The sequence below is a fragment of the Dipodomys spectabilis genome, unplaced genomic scaffold (genome assembly GCF_019054845.1).
Source record: "Dipodomys spectabilis isolate Male_0828 unplaced genomic scaffold, ASM1905484v1 ptg000335l, whole genome shotgun sequence".
In the NCBI taxonomy this organism is placed as follows: Eukaryota; Metazoa; Chordata; class Mammalia; order Rodentia; family Heteromyidae; genus Dipodomys; species Dipodomys spectabilis.
This window is the reverse complement of record NW_024871012.1, coordinates 6,155,583-6,176,951: the sequence shown is the minus strand read 5'-3', so window position 1 is coordinate 6,176,951 and position 21,369 is coordinate 6,155,583. Positions and strand designations below refer to the sequence as shown.

The 21,369-nt window shown below is 41.1% G+C and overlaps 1 protein-coding gene across 8 annotated transcripts in view; it reads left to right on the top strand.

Annotated features, from left to right (window-relative positions):
- Positions 1 to 21,369, top strand: part of Cdc14b (cell division cycle 14B) — a 103,798-nt gene that overhangs the window by 39,344 nt on the left and 43,085 nt on the right. For all 8 annotated transcript variants that reach the window (XM_042665592.1, XM_042665597.1, XM_042665593.1 and 5 more), the window contains exons 2-5: positions 1,596 to 1,686; positions 2,557 to 2,632; positions 5,967 to 6,059; positions 19,728 to 19,804. In XM_042665592.1, coding sequence (XP_042521526.1) covers positions 1,596 to 1,686; positions 2,557 to 2,632; positions 5,967 to 6,059; positions 19,728 to 19,804 — 337 coding nt within the window. The remainder of the gene's footprint in view (positions 1 to 1,595; positions 1,687 to 2,556; positions 2,633 to 5,966; positions 6,060 to 19,727; positions 19,805 to 21,369) is intronic.

Genomic DNA, 21,369 nt, shown 5'->3' with positions numbered 1-21,369 from the left:
CAGCGGTGGAGGTGAGGTGAGGGCGCAGCGGTGGAGGTGAGGTGAGGGCGCAGCGGTGGAGGAGGGGTGAGGGCGCAGCGGTGGAGGTGAGGTGAGGGCGCAGCGGTGGAGGTGAGGTGAGGGCGCAGCGGTGGAGGTGAGGTGAGGGCGCAGCGGTGGAGGTGAGGTGAGGGCGCAGCGGTGGAGGTGAGGTGAGGGCGCAGCGGTGGAGGTGAGGTGAGGGCGCAGTGGAGGTGAGGTGAGGGCGCAGAGGTGGAGGTGAGGTGAGGGCGCAGCGGTGGAGGTGAGGTGAGGGCGCAGCGGTGGAGGTGGGGTGAGGGCGCAGCGGTGGAGGTGAGGTGAGGGCGCAGTGGAGGTGAGGTGAGGGCGCAGCGGTGGAGGTGAGGTGAGGGCGCAGTGGAGGTGAGGTGAGGGCGCAGAGGTGGAGGTGAGGTGAGGGCGCAGCGGTGGAGGTGAGGTGAGGGCGCAGAGGTGGAGGTGAGGTGAGGGCGCAGCGGTGGAGGTGGGGTGAGGGCGCAGCGGTGGAGGTGGGGGTGGGGTGGGGTGAGGGCGCAGCGGTGGAGGTGGGGGTGGGGTGGGGTGAGGGCGCAGCGGTGGAGGTGGGGGTGGGGTGGGGTGAGGGCGCAGCGGTGGAGGTGGGGGTGGAGGAGGGGTGAGGGCGCAGAGGTGGAGGTGGGGGTGGGGTGGGGTGAGGGCGCAGTGGAGGAGGAGGATCCTGTGCTGCTCCCTCCCAACAGCCTGCATAGGTCCACCATGGACACCGGCCAGGCCCTCAGAGAAGCCCCTGTGGCCCCTGTTGTCAAGTAACTAACTGACCTAAGTTTTCTACAGCAAAATAGTGGTTCTAAGAATTTCTTTGAAAAGGAGCGACTCCCTGAACAGAGTTGATGTGCAGATGGTTTGTTGTGTTCTATAGTTTCAAGCAATTTCTCTTAAAAACCCTTACTGGTACTTCTTTTGCTAAGCTTTAGGGTGCTGGCTGGCAAAGGTCAGCTTGGGGAGGTGGGTGGCTGTGCAGTGCATGCAGTGGGTTGCTGAAGTTTCTCAGTCCTGGGGAATTGAGGGTTCCCAGTTTGATGAGAGGTCCCCTCAGGAACTAAATCATTGCATTAAAATTAAAGGCAATTTCCTCCATAGAAATTTGGTTTATGTTTATGCCGGGCACTGGTGGCTCACGCCTGTCATTTGGCTACTCAGGAGGCCAAGATCTGAGGATCGCAGTTGAAAGCCAGCCGCGGCAGGAAAGTCCCTGATACCCTTACCTCCAGTTAACTACCAAAATTGCCAGAAGTGGAGCTGTGGCTCAAGTAGTAGAACAGTAGCCTTGAAGCGGTGGTAATGTGAGGCTGTTCAGGACAGCACTCTGGCCCAGTGTTCAAGCCCCAGGACTGGCACAAAAAAATAATAAAATAAAAATTGTTTATTATCCTTTAAAAAGCTGAACTGTTTTGAATTTTATTATTGCTACCTCTGACAACTCAAATTTACATGGAAAATAACCCAAAGTTTTGCCCTCACCTGAGAAGAGTTATGGAGTGCGATAAGAAGCTTGCTCATAACCCGAAGGAAGGAACATCACAATTTTTTCATTGCAGATCGCCTTTGTTTTGCCATTCTCTACAGCAGACCAAAGAGTGCCGCAAGCGAACATTATTTCAGCATAGATAATGAACTTGAATATGAGAAGTAAGTACTGCTTTTTAGCAGATGTAGCTTTTGTTTTTCTTTTGAAGAATCTAAGGGTATATTTGTAAAGCAGCTTCCGGAAAATTACAAATCTTTTGATTGCTCTTATCATTTGGGCCGCTGCTGGAGGATTTTTTTCTTTTTAACCATTGGTATAAGACAGAGTTTTAGAGCCAAGGTGCTGGTGGCTCACATCTGTCACCCTAGCTACTTAGGAGTCAGAGGTCTGAGGATGGTGGTTCAAAGCCAGTCAGGACAGGAAAGTCCAATTAACCAACAAAAGCCTGTAGTAGTGGTGTGGCTCAGATGGTAGAGTGCCAGCCTTGAGCAAAAAGCTAAAGAGACAGCCACTTGGGCGCTGAGTCCAAGTACTGGCACCAAAATAAAGCAGATCTTGGGGGTGGGGGTGGGGAGAACCTTTCTGCATTTAAGCATTTAACATTTGATATTCCAGTCATGTGCATTTCAGTGCTTCAGTGAGGTCTATTAAGGTGTGCACAGTACATGTGTCAATATGGAAGTTGTTAGGTTTGGACTGTGGACTTCCTGTGATTCTGGGTTGGACCCCAGAGACTCCTACTTTGTAGTTGAACTTAACTACCACTTACTTACTACCACTCAGTTGTTAACGATTTAACTAGGTATCCCTTATCAGAGTGTACCTTCTGTTATTAGGGCTGTGCTTTTGAATGGTGTGGTTTGTATCAATTTAGTATGGTATATTCTTTCTTCTTATAGTTTGATCTTAGAGATCCCCAAATGACTTTTCTGTTCAGAGCACCTAGAACATACATGTTTTTATTTTTCAAGTTTCTACAAATGACTTTTCTGTTCAGAGCACCTAGAACATACATGTTTTTATTTTTCAAGTTTCTACGCAGATTTTGGACCACTCAATCTGGCAATGGTTTACAGATACTGTTGCAAGTTAAATAAGAAGCTCAAGGTAAACTCTTTTTACTTAAGAGATTTGACTTAAATAATCATTGTTCACTTAATCTTGGTGGTGGGAGTAAAGGAGACCTATCTTCCTTTAAAAGACTTTGAAAAGTGAAAAAGAAATTGAAAGTATTTTTTCCCCTTAAAATAGAAAAGTACAGCTGGGTGTCAGAGGCTCACAGCTGGGTGCCAGTGGTTCATGCCTGCAATCTTCACTACTTAGGAGCTTGAGAGCTGAGGGTTGTGGTCTTGGCAGGCAAAGCCCAGACAAATCTGAGAGACTCTGCTCTCCAATTAACCAGCAAAAGCAAAACAAAGCAAAACCAAAACTAAAACAGGGAGTGAAGCCTGTGGCTCAAGTAAGCGGTAAAGCACCAACTGTGAATAAAAAAGCGAAGCAAGAGGTTCTGGCCTTGAGCTCAAGCCCCAGTACTGGCACACAAACAGTTTCATAGGCTGGGGATGCATCTCAGTGATGTAGGCTCCCTCCCCTCACTCAGGATGCCGGGGCAGAAGTTTGAGGGCAGCCTGGACTTAGAGACCTTAAGACCATTACTCAAAAAGAAGAGAAAGGAATAAAAAGTTTGAACTAATGAGTGTTGGGGATGTTTTAAAAGCATCATCAAAGTTTCATTTTAAGTAACGTTTAAGATACGATTTTTTTTTTGTTGTTTTCAAGTCACAGTATATGTACTTTCTACAGCTATTTTTCCCCTTGATTTTTGTTTTGTTTTGTTTGATACTGGGTCTTGATATGTACCACTCCAACATGCTGTACAGCCTACGCTGGCCTTGAGGTTTTTAGGAGGGCTTACAGGTGTGCAGCATCACACCCAGCTTCTGTTGTCTAGAGTGTGGATAGAACTTTCCTCCCCGCCACCCTACGTTTGGGTTATCTGATTCTGGTTTGAATTGGTGATGCTCAAATCCTTACAAAATCAAAATGGAAACTGGTAAATTAAACAAGCCTTTTATTGTCTGACCTTACTGGGAGCTGAAACAAACAAGAGAAATTCTTCCCTGGTATGGTCATTATTCTTTCTGCCCCCATTCTGATAAAGGACTGTAAGGAAAATAGCAAGATTAAATAGGCTATGCTTTCTTCCTTGTCTCAAAATCCCCATATTATCGGACTACATGTGACTCTTCACTCTGACCCTCTACACATGGTTAAGAAGAGATGCTAGCAAGGGCTAGTAGCTTGTTGAATGTTGTATTACTTTGCTTCTTTTAAATCACTTGAATTATTGGTCAGACACAGTAAGAAGTATTTCTATACTGCTTGCTAGAAGTTCCAACTTAGTATAACTAGTTAAGTAGGAAATACTGTAGGAACTTAAGAAACAACTGATATTCAATGGGTTACCTACTAGACAACTAACCAAAAGAAATAAAAATTTATGAGTAAAGAAGAGCCCCCTCCCACAGCATCAAATTATATCAACTATAAATTGATACAGTGAGGCTGTTTCTTTTCCCTAAGCGGTCTTAAATAGGAATGTAAAGATTTATGGCCTTGTACATTTGAATCCCTCCCTCCCTCCCCTTTTTCCATTTGCCAGTAGCAGATCTTTTGTTTCCCACAGAGTTATTAGGAAGCTAAAAATAATCTTCCCAACTTTTGTTTCTGTACTTTAGTTTCCAGAGTTCCATATTGTATGTGTGTTGTCTGCTCTCATGCCTAGTTTGTTTTGGGCTTTTGTCCTTTGCATCAACCAAAACGGGTTTGAACCAACCCCTAAATAATTTAGTGGAACCACTGTAGTATGCTGACCCTCTAACGCAACTGGCACATTATCAGTTAACAGTGATGAAACAAAACGAAACTGAACAAAAAGAAAGTTCCGTGGAGAGTGTGTTCTGCTTATGCTACTAGATGGCTGATTGGGCTTTGTGTTTGTTTTGATGAACTTGGGTCTGTCCCTCTGCATAAAGCATGAAAGGAGCATATGTTTACATTCACCATGGGACACTAAAACATAGGCAGACAGCAGCCTTGCCTGTCCCAAGTTCCCAGCCTTTCCTGAGCTGATGGCTTCTCAGCATTAGTGAAGCTGTGCTCCATTAATGTTAAAACTTGTTTTTAAAATTTTAACTTTGTTGATTTTTTTTTCTGATGCTGGGGATAGAGCTCAAGGTTTATGCATGCTAGGCAAGTTCTGTACTACTGAGCTATACCCCAGCTATATGTATACAGAAATATGTCCAACCCAATGCTTGTAATCCTAGATGCTCAAGAGGCTGAGATCTACAGATCAAGGTTCAAAGCCAGCCTGATCAATAAAGTCCATGAGACTCTTATTTTCAATTAGCCACCAAGAAGCTGGACATGGAGCTGTGACCCAAATAGTAGAGAACTAACCTTGAGCACAAAAGCTCAGGGTTCAAGCTCTAGAACCAAAACAAAAAAAATAGAAAACAGCAACAAAATAAGTATGTCCAGAGCATGAACGAAGTTTTAGAGATTTGATCCCTGTGGGTAGTATCTCTTCTTAGCAGATCAAGAGAAACTTTATAACCCAAGAAGAGTTCACTGAAGGCTTTCTTCAGTTGCAGCCTCAGCCCACCACTGCCCTGGTCACCTGCTGTCTGGATTGCAAACCACAGGCTTTGTTGTGTTTTGAGAAGGTCCCATTTTGTATCTAGGGTTCCCTAGAACCACAGACCTTCCTGTAGCTGGGGTTGATTGTAGGTGTGAGCCACCGTGCCCTGCTTTCACATGGATTGTTTTTGCTTTGTTCTGTATAACTTTTTGATTTATTGGTTTCTAGAATAGATTTCTTTAAAAACCTAACAGTGGGAAAGGGAGCAGTTTCTCCCATCACTATTTTAGCCTCTTGTATTTTTTCCCGTTGGGTTTAGATGTTAGGGTACTTACTTAGTTTCCTATGTCATGAGTTGTGGATCATATTATGAGGGTGGCATCATTGCCCTTCAAAAACAGCACTATAGGGCATCCCTGGGGAAGGTCAGTATTTGGCCATAGTTAAATGCTCCACAGGCCTGTCTTTGAAGTGCCGCAGAGGTACGTAGCTTTGAGCATATACCTACTTATTACCTCTCTACTCTCTGCTCAATTCATTCTGATTCAGAATATCTTTTATAGGAAGGTTGCATGACATTTTGTAGAGTGTGTGTGTGTGTGTGTGTGTGTGTGTGTGTGTGTGTGTGTGTGTGTGTGGTGGGGAGTTCACCATGTTAATTTTCTCAGAGGTCTAGATAAGATGAATGCTGATGTGCTGTGAGATTTGGAATTTATAACCAATTTGTCACAAAGTAAAATTTTAGGAAATTAACAATTGAAAAGAAAATACACTAACCACTATTCATTTTTAATGCAGTCCATTACAATGATAAGGAAGAAAATTATTCATTTCACTGGCTCTGATCAGAGAAAACAAGCAAATGCTGCTTTCCTTATGGGCTGTTATATGGTAAGTACTTATTAACCTAGGTTCCTAGTGTATTGTGAAAAGATTTTTTTTGACCAACTACTTTGAAAGAGTTGCTGCAGTTTAGCCCTAAAGTTAGCAAATAGTGCCCCCCAAGCTACTTTTATTGGCTTAGAATTCATCCAGTGAATTGTAAAGTTAGGTTACTGTGGTTAGCACCAATGGTGATTCTTTTAAAAATAGTACATCCCGGGAGATAAGTGTGCTTTGTGATTTGGTAATCGGCAGGTTTTTTCCTCCCCTCTCTGTTTCAGGTCCTCTCTTACCAAAATGTCCAGCAAGGGTATGGTATGCCCCTTCTCTTTAGATGTTCTTTCTTCACGCTTCCAGCTTGCTGTGTCTGAAGGCTTTGCACTTGTTAAACAAATGTGCTTATATTAAACAAACTCTTCTGCACTATACCCGCTACCCCATTTCAAGCCTTCCCCTCCTTACAAAATTTTAATTTTAATTTTTTGTTATTATAAAGGTGATCTATAGAGGGCTTGCAGTTACGTTAGTCAGGTAATGAAGTGCATTCTTTTTCTGGACAGTGTCACTCTCCCTCACACCCAGTTTTCCCCTCCTGTCCCCACCCACAAGTTGTGGGTGACACAGTGAGTACCACTGCTACATACAATTATTTTCTAGTCTACAGTTTGATAAGCAGGAGTTTTATAAGAATAAATCGGTCAAAAATTGGCGGGAATAGTTGAAGTTACAACTGAACACTTGAATTTAATGTTTGAAATATCTCAGCAGCAGTGATGGTCTTTATTTTGGGTTCTTTTCCTGTTTGTGCTCAAGAAATAGGTCTAGACTGTAGTTCAGTGGTATAGCATTTGCCTAGCATGTATTTAACCCTGGGTTCAATCCCTAAACTGAAAAAAAAAAAAACCCCAAAACACCAAAATCAAAAAAATATCATAAAGTAGAGAAATGAGTCCAAGAAAACTTTTGTTTTGTCATCATCCCTGAAAGCGTAAAACACAGGTTGTTTATTATGTCTATTAAATTTTGATTTTTTTCTTTTTAATTGTGATTGCTTTGTTGTAATCTCTTGGTGTTTCTTATGTTGGCAGCAAAATCCTTCTAAAAAAGAAGTTTGTGCAGTATCCCAAGAAAGGAGGGAAAGGTGGATGCTTTCTTTGCTTTCAAGAAATGAGACTAAATGTCCCATTACTTGGCCACTCATCAGGGGGAGAAAACCTTGTGGATTAAACTAGATCATGGCACCTTTACAGTCATAGTTTTTGGGGTTGATAAAGCATTAAATGGAACCCTCAGGAATTGGTCCTTGGTGTGTTAACAAAAATGGCAAACAATCTTTGGTGGGTTTGTCTTTACCCTGGATGGTTGGAGCAGTTCTCAGACATTGGGTTCTGAGTCCATAAGTTCTGTGCGGCTGCTTCTGGATGGGTCACTTGTTACGGGTGTGAGAAGTCTTTCAGAGGGTGAAGCAGGGTGGAATTCAGGGTGAACAACGCCTCAAAAGGTTCTTTTCCAGGCCAGTAGGAAACAACACTCGGGCTTTATCAATTAGAAGTTATCCTTTTTTAATCTTACTGCTGTTTTTTTTTTTTTTTTTTTTACCGTGGTGAAGACAGAATCTAGAGCCTCATATATACTAAGTATATGCTTTACCTCTGAGCCACAACCCCCAGCCCATTGCTCTTGTTTTTTGCCTACAAGTGAGGAAAAATAAACTCTTGATGTATTTGCCAACAGTTGGTTGACATATCTGTTCCTAGTTTGGTATAACTTTGGTTTGTGGTTATGTTTTGATTCCAGAAGCTTTGGGTTTTTTTGTAGTTTATGTATTTGGATTGAGAAATCCTTGAGGATTTTAAATGTTCAGGTCAGGGACTGATTAGGAAAATGCCAGGGCAAGCTAGTTTGAATGTTGGTTCTTCTTTACTAGGACAAAAGAGGCTATGACTAGCCATGACTGACAGCTAAAAGATTTGGGATAGGGAAGTAGAGAAAGACTTCCAAGGAAAGAAAATTTATTAAGCTCATTAATAATAGAAAAGTGTTATAGATAAAGTGTAAATACTTCAAAAGATAAAACATCAAAGGAAGTGAGGGTTTGATCTGTTAGAAGTTGATTAAATCCTCTGATTAAAGACTACAGAGAGAAGCCTTAACAACTTAAGCTGACCTCACTGAGGAATTTTGGAGGTAGTAAAGGTTTTTAGTAATTGGTTTGATATGGTACTTATTAAAGCGAAAACAAAATCTGAAAGAAGAATCATGACAAAGAAAACATTGCAGGGTTGGGGTAGAGCCCTATGGTAGGGTGCTTGCCTACCCTGCCAGGGACCGGGTAAAATTCATGTGTGGGCATGATGTTATATGCACCAGAAAAAAACAAAAATATTTCAAATTGATTACTTTTTATCCTTTTAAATTCTGGGCTTTTGAAAGGAATTATGTTTCATTTATTCTTTGTGTGTGAAAGAATTTAATATGGGGTAGAGAGAGAATGTGAAAAAAATCCTTTGGGGCATAGAAATAAATCACCATCGTAACTATGCATTTCTGGTGGTACTCAGCGTGAGCTCAGGGCCATGTGCCTACCAAGGAGGTACTCTGCCTCACACACATGCCACCAGGCCCAGTCTTCACCAGTTATTTTTGAGGTAAATGTCCTTCCTGGGTATAGACAGAAACCTGCTGGTTTCAGGCCTCTCACCGTATCCAGCCACTTTTGTGGAGATAGAATCATTTGGACTTTTCTGCCTGGCCTGGCCTTGAGCTGCAACCTCCCATTCTCAGCTTCCTAAGTAGCCAGGATGATAAGCAGGAGCCATAGACACTGGTCGTTTCTCAAAAGTGTTTTAAAAGAAACTTCACAAAGTAGAGATCGTTCTTGTTCTCTTGTCATTCCTTGTCAGATGGGCAGGCTCTTCTGTGTTGTGAGAAGGGAGAGAAACAATTTGACTTTTCTTTTGTCTCCAGTGCATTTCAAAGTACTGTGATTTATATGATATTGCCTGGTAAATGCCTCTACCAGTTCAACCATCTGAACAGTGGAACTAAAACTGAAGACACTGAAAGAGCTGAAGGATGAGTTTTCCTTTTACAAAAAATAAGTGCCATTCTGTTTTAGGAACTAAGTTTGCTATCTGTCCCCTGACAGTCAGATTTTGATACTTGTCATTTCAAGGTAAAGGTGCAATTTCAAGTGAAAATAGGCTTTTCAAAAGAACTCATGATTTAAAAAGCATTTTGAACAATGCAAAATCTTGTTATGTCATTTTGTTCAAAAAAGCTGGAAGAGGGGCTGGGCTGTAAGAAGACGAGCCTTGAGCAAACGAAGCCCCAAGTTCAAGCCCCAGAAAGAAAGCTCCCAAAAAGAAAGGTCCTACACAGAACTTGTCTCTGTCCTTGAGAAATTCAGAAAAGGACTTTACATTGATAGCAACTGGACTTAATGTGATGTATACACATACTAGTTTTATGTTTACTAGTATTTTTCCCATTTTTTAAAGTCAATGACTATTCCTTTGGTATGCATTTTTTTTTTTTTATCTTGGTCCGGTCGTGGGGCCTGAACTCTGGGCCTGGGTGATGTCGCACAGCTCTTCAGCTCAAGGCTAGCGCTCTACCACTTGAGCCACAGCGCCACTTCCGGCTTTTTTCTTTTTGCTTATGTGGTGCTGAGGAATCAAACCCAGGGCCTCATACATGCAAGGCAAGTGCTCTACCACTGAGCCACCTTCCCAGCCCCTTAGTATGCATTTTTTATCTTCAGACCCAGATTATGTTCATATTTACCAAGTTGGTCCAAAGTGTCAAAATTACATAACCCAGGAACATCTGCATGTGGTTGTTGTGTATTTAATTTCTGTTAACTTTTTTTTTTTTTTTTTTTTTTAGTTAGTTGTGGAGCTTGAACTCAGGGTCTGGGCTTTATCCCTGAGCTTTTTCCGCTCAAGGCGACCTACCACTCTACCACCATAAGCCATAGCTCTACTTGAGGTTTTCTGGTGGTTAATTGGACATAAGAATCTCACAGACTTTTCTGCCCAGGCTGGTTTTGAACCTGGATCCTCAGATCTTAGCCTCCTGAGTAACTAGGATTACAGGTGTGAGCCACCAGTGCCTGGGTTCTGTTATCCTAAATCTCTTGTTTTCTTATAAAATATTTGTTTTGAATTTATTCATTGTTTTGTTAATTTTTTTGTCTTGATGACATTTAACTCTATGCAAGTATTCCATCCTTTGTATTTCTTGTAAACTGGAAATTATATTCACAAATTTGAATAGCAAATGCTGCATTGCCTCAGAAAACATATCATATTTAGATTCCCATTAATGATGTTGAAAGTGACCATTAGATTGGGTGTTAACCATCTAGTCCCTTCAGTGTATGATTTTCTTCCTATGACTTAAAGTATTAGGTAGGTGTTATTTTGATGCTGTTCACATGTTGTCTAGTTTCTCATTAACTGTTTCTCTAGGATCTGTTGTCTTTTTTGTTTTAAATCTGAGACAGGGTCTTGCTGTGTGGTAGACACTGCCTTCAGCTGGGGATCCTCTTGTTTCAGCCTCTCACATACTAGGACTGCAGGTGTACACCACCATGGCCAGCCTCATCTAATGTTTTAAAGAATTGTTGCCAATACCCAGGTGCTGCATAGTGATGTGCTCCCCAACAAGGAACACATTAATGCTAGTGGTCTTAGGAAAGATGCCTGCCTGGTGGTTAATCAGAGCAGGACTAGTTTGTGTAAGTACATTCTGTGATGCTTGCATTTCTCAGACTGTGTCCTCATTTCTAAGTGATACTTGGCTGTATTTGCCCCAATCAGTTTTATTAGGGTTTTGGCATAATGTTTTTCTAATAATTCCTTCCTTCCTTCCTTCCTTTTTCGGTACCGAGGCTTGAACTTGGTGGTGAGCCTGCTGGGCAGGCCCTCTGCTCTATGCCATCAACTCTCATCTGGTTTTCTTTGGTGGAGCAGAGCTTTTTTTTTTTTCCCCCCCATGCAGTTAAGGTTGTTATCCTGAAACCAAAAGCAGTAATTAAAATACTGGTTGTTTTTTTTTTTTTGGGTCCGGTACTGGGGCCTGAACTCTAGGCCTGGGCGCTGTCCCTCAGCTCTTCAGCTCAAGGCTAGCGCTCTACCACTTGAGCCACAGTGCCACTTCCGGCTTTTTTCTTTTTGCTTATGTGGTGCTGAGGAATAGAACCGAGGGTCTCAGGCATGCAAGGCAAGCGCTCTACCACTGAGCCACCTTCCCAGCCCCTAAAATACTGTTTTAATAGCTACAAAACAACACTTCTGTAACATGTTTTACAATCAGATAAAAATTAAGTTTTAGTGGATTTGAACACATTTACTGAGTGTTTAAATAATGCATGGCAATTTTCTATTAGTGTGTTTTTAAATTTCTTCTACCTGAGTTGGAACTCAGATCTTGTGCTTGCTTGCTAGATAGGTGCTTTACCACCTGAGGCTTTCTTCCATTCTTGTTTTTTGCTGGTTATTTTAGAGATGGGATCTCAGTACTTTTTCTACCTCAGTTGACTTTTGTAAGCTCACTTCTCTGGACCTCAGCTTCCTAAGTAGATAAGATTAAAAGCATGAGTCATAGATGCCCAGAAGACACATTTCTCTTCTTCCTTCTTTTCCATTCTCTTCTTTCTCTTCCCTTCTCCCTCTTAGATATCATTGCCTATTTCCTGTTTTCTTCTACGCTTTTCATAGCTTAAATCTACTTTTAAAACATAACACAGCTACTGTTCTGTCTTCCTGGCTTTCAGCTTTGATAACATAATTCTCTCCTCAACATTTTCCCCCAGATCTACATCAGTTGGTTCTTCCACAGCCTAGCCTAGAAAACTGTCCATCATTTCCAAAGTTTTCTGTCCTTAAAATAAATAGAATGCATTCTGAGGGTAAAATACACAACAGAAACTGTTGGCATTAATTCACCTTACTCTAGTGTTTAATAAATTACTTTGGTAGACCTAGTTATAATAAAGTGTCAACTTTATTTCCCACTTTTTTATTTTTAAAGCAGTTTTTATGGCCTTCCGTGTGGTTTACCTTGAAGACATTTATATGGAAAATTATGATACTAATTAAGAATATACTAACTCAGCAATCTGAGTAGAATCCTCAATTGCATTAAGTCTGAGGTTGCCTCAGCGGTTACAGTAAGCGCTTTGGGACTTCATTTGTTATTTACTCATGATCTTTTGAACCTGTGGTCCAATTTTTAAATGAATCAATTACATTGGAGCCAGAGCAGTCCAGGGTTCAGGTGGCTGCTGGAGGGGAAAACAACCCGGAAGTTATAAATAGCCAGGCCTGCCCTGAGCAACTGCCATGCAGGGTTGCTGCCCTCCTCCCACTTCATGGGTTCTTTCCCCTCTCCCCCGGTGAGCTAGCTGCCTGGCAATACCTGGAATTAACCCTTGGCCATTTATGATCCTTAATTGCAAATCTGCTGAACTGTTGGGACTGTTAGATCCCATTCTTGTTTCATTTAAAATAGTTTTTAAATTACCTTTTAGTTTCACAAAGGAAGTGCCATTTAACAAAGCCGTTTATGAGTACATGTGGCCCCCTCTTCACCCTTCCCTTGCTTTTCTTAATTTTGTGGTGTGTACCATGAGTTCTTGACTGCATTTTCCCACCCACCCTTCTCCCCTTCATTAGTCTGTGCCTCCCCGCCCCGCCATTGCAAGTACCCAATTCCTGGTGGTAATTTGTTGGACTATGGTTTTATCCTTCTACAGAATTGTGTGTGTGTGTGTGTGTGTATTTGCTGGTCCCAGGGCTTGAACTCAAGTCTGGGCACTGTCCCTGAGGCTCTTTTTGTTCAAAGCTAGTACTCTACCACTTGAGCCACAATGCTACTCCAAGCTTTTTATGAGAAGTTTCTTGGAGAGTCTCAAATTCTTTCCTGCCTGGGCTGTCTTTGAACCACAGTCCCTAGATCTCAGCCTCCTGAGTAGGATTATAGGTGTGAGCTACCAGCACTGGGCAGAATTACATTATTTGAGCTCCTCATAAATGCAGTTAGTTCATTTGTAACCATTTGCATGCCACCCTGTGTTTTTACGTTCAGGGTGACCGGCACATGCTAGTTAGTCCTTGTTTAGATGGTAGGATTTCTGGTCTATAAATAAGGGCTGAGCTGAGGTGCTTTTCCATCTCCACTAAGCACTGGATCTTGGATGAGCAGTTAATGCCACTCTTCAGAGTGTAGCAAACTGCCAGTTTTATGTAACCCACAGAGTATTTTTAAATGCCTGTAGATCTTCCCATGCTTCAAAATTAGAGCTCATTAAAAAAAAACAAAACACAAAGGTTTTGTGTTGCTTTAAAAATGTCCCTCCTCAAAACAGTATGTCCAACTTGCTCTTGCATCCGGGGACAATTTGCTATTTTTATTAGCTGTCTAGCCTCAGTAGAGGTAAGTTTGCTATTGGAGACTTTTCCTTTGTTAACATTGAGGGTCATTATATCAATTATATATGCAATATGTATATATAATGAAAGTAATTTGAAAAGTTAAAGCCTTTGGAATTTATATAAGGTCATCTGATTATTTTTAAGAAGTGATTTATGATATTTTCTTGCCAATGTTTGTGCTGGAACTCTGAAAGTGGTTTTATTTACCATGTAAAATTGTTTAATATGTATATGTACATGTAGTTTAATAGTTGTATATGTGTACACACATTCCCCTGCTGACCTTTTAGCACTTGAATATGAGCTTGCCTGATTTCCCGAACATTCTGTGTTAATCAAGGAATTTTTTTTTCTTTTTTTAACAGTCAATCAAATTCTTGGCCTAGGAAAGATGAGTCATCTGGCTAACATGTGAAAATAGTTACAAGAATTTTTACATGCTGTAAACACTGTGACATTTCTACATAAAGAATATTCTAAAACAGTATACTGATTTCTCAAGCTGCTACATTTGTTGTTGGGGTTGAAATGCCTTTTGTTGTTCCTAACTTTGCAATGTGATGACTGGTGTGATGTTTTAATTTTGAAATTTGTACCAAAGGCTTGCTAGTTTGTAGTTAAACCCTGAAAATGTATGTAAGGACAGCAGTAAACACATGTCTAATTGGGTTTTCATTATTTGAGGCCTAAAATAATGGGTGATGGAGTTGTGTGAGCTTTTTATTCAGTCTAAAACTTACTACATGTCGGCCACTGACTGAGCACCTCCCCGTTTGGAAAGGCAGGTCAATAATCCAACATCAGACGTTCTCACAGGATTGGATTATACAGACAGTCCTGTAAACATGGGTGGTAGGAAGTCTAGAATTGAGTGTTACTATTCTAAAATAAATAGACACAGCTTTTATGTTTAGGCTGCCACCAGACTTCCAGGGTCACAGGACCTTTTCCCTTAGCTTCCCAGGAACCTGGGACTGCATTGAACAGCATTCTACCAGGCTAGCCATGCCTGTATTTAGTAACGCCACTCCCAAGACTTTGCTCTTCTGTTGCTCCTTTCTAAATCTTTGTTTGGTACTGGTCTTGAGGCTTGAACTCAGGGCCTGGGTGCTGTCTTTTAGCTTTTTTCCTCAACTCCAGAATTCTACCACGTTAGCCACAACTCTGTTTCGGGCTTTTTGCTGGTGATCCTCAGATCTCAGCCTCCTGATGTCAGGCCTGAGCCGCAGCAACTCAGGTAACGGTATTTAGTTAAATACTAGTATTTCATTCTTATGAAATTGTTACTTATTCTTTCAGAGAGAATCCTCATTTTTCAGAGAAATAACAAAGCAATCCTAAGCCCTCTCTCTGGAGTAGTTGGGTTTATTTTCCTTCATTCACTTTTTTTTTTTTTGGTTGGTTGTGAGGCTTGAACTCTGGGCCTGGGCACTTGTCCCTCAGCTCTTCAGCTCAAGGTTAGTGCACTACCACTTGAGCCACAGCGCCACTTCCAGTTTTCTGGTGGTTAATTGGAGATAAGAGTCTCATGGACTTTCCTGCCCGGGCTGGCTTTGAACTGCGATCCTCATATCTCAGCCTTGTGAGTAGCTAGGATGACAGGCGTGAGCCACCAGTGCCTGTTCCCTTCATTCACTTTTGAACTGAAGTGATCTCCTCATTGCTGGGGTAGACTGGATAGATCATAGATAGTTAAGATACTGTTATTTTTATCTATTGTAAATTCCCCGTAAGACAACAGTAAACATTCTGTGGGTAGGTTTGCATGAATGGCTTCTCTGGGATGGGTCTAGTTTGGGGTCTTCCCTGTGCTGCAGGTGTCTGGAGGGTCCACATTCATCTGCCTACGCGTTAGTGTCAGGGATCTCAGCAGGAGGCGTGGTTCCTCACCATTGGGCTGCTGAGTATCTTCCCAGAGTAATAGCTTTACCCAGCATGAAGGACCTGAGGAAGCAAGGCAGGCTGGTGTCAGCTGTGACCTGGCCTCAGGAGTCACTCTGTCATTTCTGCAGGGGCCGCACGCAGAGGCTGTGCTGCGTGACCACCAGGAGATGGGTGTTCTGGGGCTGCTGTGGAAGCCAGCTATGCAGCTCTTTAGTCAAAATAGCTCTGTGGAATTAGTGTGCGCATTCTGATGAAAATAAATAGTGAACGAATTTTAGAAGTGTCTATAGTGTCCAGATTATCATGCTCCAATAAAATCATGTTGATTTAGTTTACTAATTTAATAATTTTTAATTGTATTTAAATGGCTCTTGATCGAGCCACAATTGCAGTTCTTTGTGCTTATTTTATTTGTTTCTTGCTTCTTTTTTTTAACATTCCATATAGTGTCCTATGGTCTTACCATTCTTTCAAGAAATAAGAGCTTACTTTTTGTAATGGTTGGCTGGGACTGTGATCCATTTCTTTATATTCTGTAGTAGGATGACAGGTACACACCACCAAACCCACCTAGCCTTTTTTGTTGAAATGGGAGCTTTTTTCCATGCTAGCCTGGAATTTGGATCCTCTCAGCCTCCGGTGTACTTGAGATGACAAAGTACATGCCACTGCATCTAGCTTCTCAAGAAACAAATTTAGAGTAAATTTATTTTGATTATCTTTTGAATTGGGAAGATGAGTTGGTACAAAAGCAAAAACAAACACAGATTGCTACCAACTACCTCGAATGTTTATGTGAACAGATTAAGTCCAAATCTGTAAATTGCTTTCAGCTTATCTCATTGTATTTTTATCTATTTATATATAGTTATCTCCCAACAATTTTAAAATTATAAACATTTAGTTTTTCCTTCTCATAGAAAAGCATGTTACATTTTTCTTTTTCCTCTATCAGTTGAGCTTATATTCCATGGCTAACCCAGTTACTTAATGTATTAAAAACTTTTTATTTTGAAAGCTACAAGGAAATGATACTATTGCAATTTGTATAATTAAACCAGAAAACACATATACAAAAACAATCTTGAGTAGGAAGAATTATCCTAAATTGGCATTGAACAAAAAAAGCATACATAACAGAAGATTTAGAGAAGATTTTTAGAAATTTAAAGAAATCCTGAAGATTTCTCTGGGTTTTATTTCATTAGTTGATTGAAATCACACACACACAGTAACAAACTTACCTTCTCATTAATTGGAGCAAGTGCTGATATAGACTTACCTTTTATGGGACTTTTTTTTAAAGTACAAATGAGAGATCTGTGGGTATGGCTTGAGTGGTAGAATACCAGCCTTATAAACATGAAATTTTGTTCAAACCCCAGTATTCCTCCCAAAATATACTTCTTGCTGGAAAATGTTCGACTACCATTTTTCCATATAATTGCTGCTTGCTTTCCTGTCTTTATCAAAGGCCAGGAGGTCCTTAGATAATGGAGCGTTATTTTGGTTTTAGTTTTTTGAATTGGATCTGCTAAGAAGTACTGAAGTACAATGGAACAAATTATTGAAGGTATCTGGTGGGTTGTTAACTTTCCATTACTATAACAAATTATGGAAGCAGTTGTCTTATAAAGAGAGGCTTATTTTGTCTCCCAAGTTGGGAGGTTCCTCTCTGGTCCATTGGCCCTATTGCTTTTGTCCTGTGATGAGGGAGGAACACGTGGTGGGGCAGGAGGCTTCCTTCATGACACTGGGAAGGTAAAAGAAAGAGCACCCTACAGGCAGACCCCAGCGACATTCCCACCCTCCCAGCAGCATCAAGCAGTGGTCCAAGCCTTCGACATGAGCTCCAGACTCTGGCATCTCATCTAATTCTTGGATGAGATAGGACATACATAGAGACTGGACAGGAATGAGAGAATTAGAAAAAGATGCCAATGAAAAGTTTGGACACAACTTTCATGAAGCCAGTCGAACTTAAGCTGTTTTTCTAAATAATAAAATAGTCATTTGATGCATTGATGCTTAAAAGGTGTAAGCTAGAGAAGAAAGGTATGTTCAAATATGTTTGACAAATAACAAGCTTTTGGATAAGAATTAGAGATAATATTCTTTTTCAATCTTGTCCCAGTATGTTTGGGCATTCTCTTAGGATTTTGCTCAAGGCTGACTACTTAAGCCACTACTCTACTTCTGGTTTTTTGTAGTTATTTGGAGATAAGCATCTCATAGAGTTTTCTATCCAGGCTGGCTTTGAACTGAGATCTCAGTTCTCAATCATGAACTACTAATGCCTGGCTTTAGATGATATTCTTGTGATTAGTTCAAGGTAAATTATAATCTTATATGAATTATATTGAAATTTTGTTTGATATTAGGTAAGATTTAACAAAGCATTTATTCCTGGAATTAATTGTTATTATATTTGTTTTGAGGCAGGGCTGTTATGTAACAAAGACTGACTTCCTATGGGTATTACAAGCATACACTACCATGCCCTGCTGAAGTGATTGGTTGTTTTCTTTGTCTCTGTCTCCGTCTCTGTCTGTCTGTCTGTCTGTCTGTCTGTCTATCTGTCTGTCTGTCTGTCTCTCTGTTAATTATGGGGCTTGAACTAAAGACCTGGGCACAGTCCCCACACTTTTGCTCAAGGTTAGTGCTTTACCACTTGAGCTACAGTGCCATTTCCAGTTTTTTCATGGTTAATTGGAGGTAGAGTATTATGAACTTTCCTGACTGGGCTGGCTTTGAACTATGATCCTCAGATCTCAGCCTCCTGAATAGCTAGGATTTCAGGTGTAAGCCACCAGCTTTCATCTCTGATTGTTCTTTTATTAGAGATTTTATCGGCTTATATACTAATATGTGTTAAAATACATTAATAACAGTTCTCTAGTCTTGTCTTTTTTAGAATAAATGGGACAAAATTATATTCAAAGAGAAGTTAGACATTAGAAAAATGTCCTCTCAACAAAAATGTCCTCAAAGATGTTGAGATACATCTTTGTTTCAAAGATCCTTGCTGAGTCTTCGATTTTGCTTTAAAAGTAATTGCTCTTAATCTAAAGATATTTTTACATTTCTATCAACTATTTTTTTGAGGTATTAAATTTTCCCTAAGTATCATAGGTATCATGGGTGATATATGGACCAGGAGTTAAAATGAAGCAAGGCATGGGCCCTCATTCAGAATGCTTAGTTTGGCCGAGGAATAATTGGCATATATAATGTTAAGTAACGGGGCTGAAAAGTTTGTAGTTAATATTGTAATGATTCCTTGTATGTGCTAAACGTTTGGCACACTCTACCACTAGTCTAGTGATTTCATTTTTACGTGTGTATTCTCAAAGAAAGTTTTGGTATTTGGTGATGATACAGCTGCCTGATTTTCACTAATTTCTATTCTACATGAATGGAAAATACCCTTCAGGAAGATTCTGAAATTCTGGGTAGCCTCAGTGGGAGTTGTGAGCTGATACCTATGTTTATTTAGAGAGATGCAGGTGAAGGTTTTGGACTCTCAAATTCCTAGGAAAAGCACATTTATAAAGAGAGGTTCAAATATTTTTAGAGTACTAGAAATTAAAATTATGTTGGAACAGTATAAGTAATTGAGAGAAAAGGACTACCAAGAAAAATCCTATACCCAATCAAACAATAAATGGCTAAGTAGACAAGAAGAGATGTTTGGAAATGCAGGGAATACCACTTATGAACCTCCCGTGTCAAAGAATAGATTTTGACATTCTACCAGATGAAAATTGAAACATACTGTGTGGTTCTAAATGCAAAAGATGGAAATGAAACCATTTATGGGAAATGTACAGCATTGTAAGTTACACAGGCAATGTGGATGGTGTTAACTCAAAGCTTTGTTCTGGACTCGAGATGTGGCTCTGAGGCAGAACCTTTGCCCAGAATCTACAAGGCACTGGGTTCCATCCCCAGCATCATGGCCTCCCCTCCCCAAAAATCTGCTTCTGTGTGTTCACTTCCAACCCCCAATTCCGCTTGTTTGTCAGTTCAGAGGCGTTCACCAGAACACCCTGTGAAATCCTGGAAGGAGGTGAGATAAAACCCTGTAGCACTCTTAACATCTCGACTTGGAGGATTGGTTTTTACAATGCCATACTTTACATAAAAGGTTGCTCTGCAGAGTTACTAATCTAGGCTCATATGCAAACAATAGAAACCAGTTATGATGATATATGCAGACTGAGAATCCAGTCCTGAGGGGCTAAGGGTCCCTGCAAAGGCTTCAGCCCCATGTAGCTGACTGACTAGAAATTGTAGAAAATTTGAATTGAATATTTAAAAGTAAATTGCCTTTTTCTTTTTTTTTTAAATGTAGGTTATATATTTGGGGAGGACTCCAGAAGAAGCATACAGAATATTAATCCTTGGAGATACATCCTATATTCCTTTCAGGTAAATATAAGAATGGTCTGATAGCTGGGTTCTGGTGGCTCATACCTGTAATCCTAGCTACTCACAAGGCTGAGATCTGAGGATTGCAGTTCAAAGCCAGCCCAGGCAGGAACGTCCATAAGACTCTTATCTCCAATAAACCACCAGACAACCAGAAGTGGCGCTGTGGCCCAAGTGGTAGAGCGCTTGCCCTGAGCTGAAGAGCTGAGGGGCAGCACCCAGGCCCAGAGTTCAAGCCCCATGACATCACACACACACAAAAAAGAATGATCTGACAGATTGATTTAACCAGACTCTTGCCAGCAATACCTTGGTAGCTGTTTCTGAAAAACAACCTGCTGCTAATAGGTGTTTTTTAGGGTGGGTGCAAGTAACACTACGGATGTAGGGTTCTCACCAGTCTGCTGGCATTTTATGAAGAGTGTATTGGGCATCATGGGAAGTTTAACAGCATCTCTGCTTGTTGGATGCCAGTGACTGCCCCACTCCCACCCCAGTGATGAGGCCAGAGTATGTCCACACAGTGACGGACACTGTATGTGGTCACGGTGGAGTGAGGGAACCCATGTGTCCTAATTGAGAATCCCTTGGCATTGACAAAAAATAGGTTTTGAAACCAGGTGCCAATCCTGGAGTTATGGCACCAGAATTACCACTGAGGAGCTAAGCAGTAATTTTGCCCAGAAATCAGGAGCAAAACCCGAGGCAAAAACTGACCCCATTTTCCTAGGAACCTAGCCAGAAGAGGTAGTAGTGAGTGAGAGGTTGTTAATGTGGAACCACTGCCAGCAGAACCAGTTAAGCTGCTATGCCATGGAGGTGGAGGTAGGAGATGATAATACCTTTCCAAATGCTCAAATCATATTGCCAGCTTAGCTTTACCATGTGAGGGGCTGGGAAGGTGGCTCAGTGGTAGAGCGCTTGCCTTGCAGGCATGAGGCCCTGGGTTCAATTCCTCAATACCACATAAGCAGAAAAAGCCAGAAGTGGCGCTGTGGCTCAAGTGGTAGAGCGCTAGCCTTGAGCTGAAGAGCTGAGGAACAACGCCCTGGCCCAGCGTTGATGCCCCACGACCAGGGGAAAAATTGTGAATATCTTTAAAAGGGTATGGATCAAGGGAGTCTGGTACTTTATTTCTTTGAATCAAAATTTTAAGGTCTCTACTTCTTTAGCAAAGTACTTAGCTATATAATTTAAGTACTTTATGGTGCTTGGTGGATACTAACCGGAGCAGTTTTACTGTTGCCTACTTCATTGATATTTTCATTATTAACTGACAATCACATTTTCTTTTCTTCACATTAGTTCATTGTTTCTGAGGAGTACTTCAATTTTGAACATTCTGGCCTTATCCTTGAATACATAAAGTTATGAATCTTATTGATGTCATTGTGGATGTGGAGTGTAGCTCCCTAATTGTAGGCAGATTCTTTTCAAATAACTGCAGGGAATCCAGGCTCCAGTGGCTCATGCTTGTAAACCTAGCTGAGAATTGGAGTTGTAAGTCAACCTGGACAGGAAAGTCTATGAGACTCTTATCTCTAATTAATCACCAAAAGTCTGGA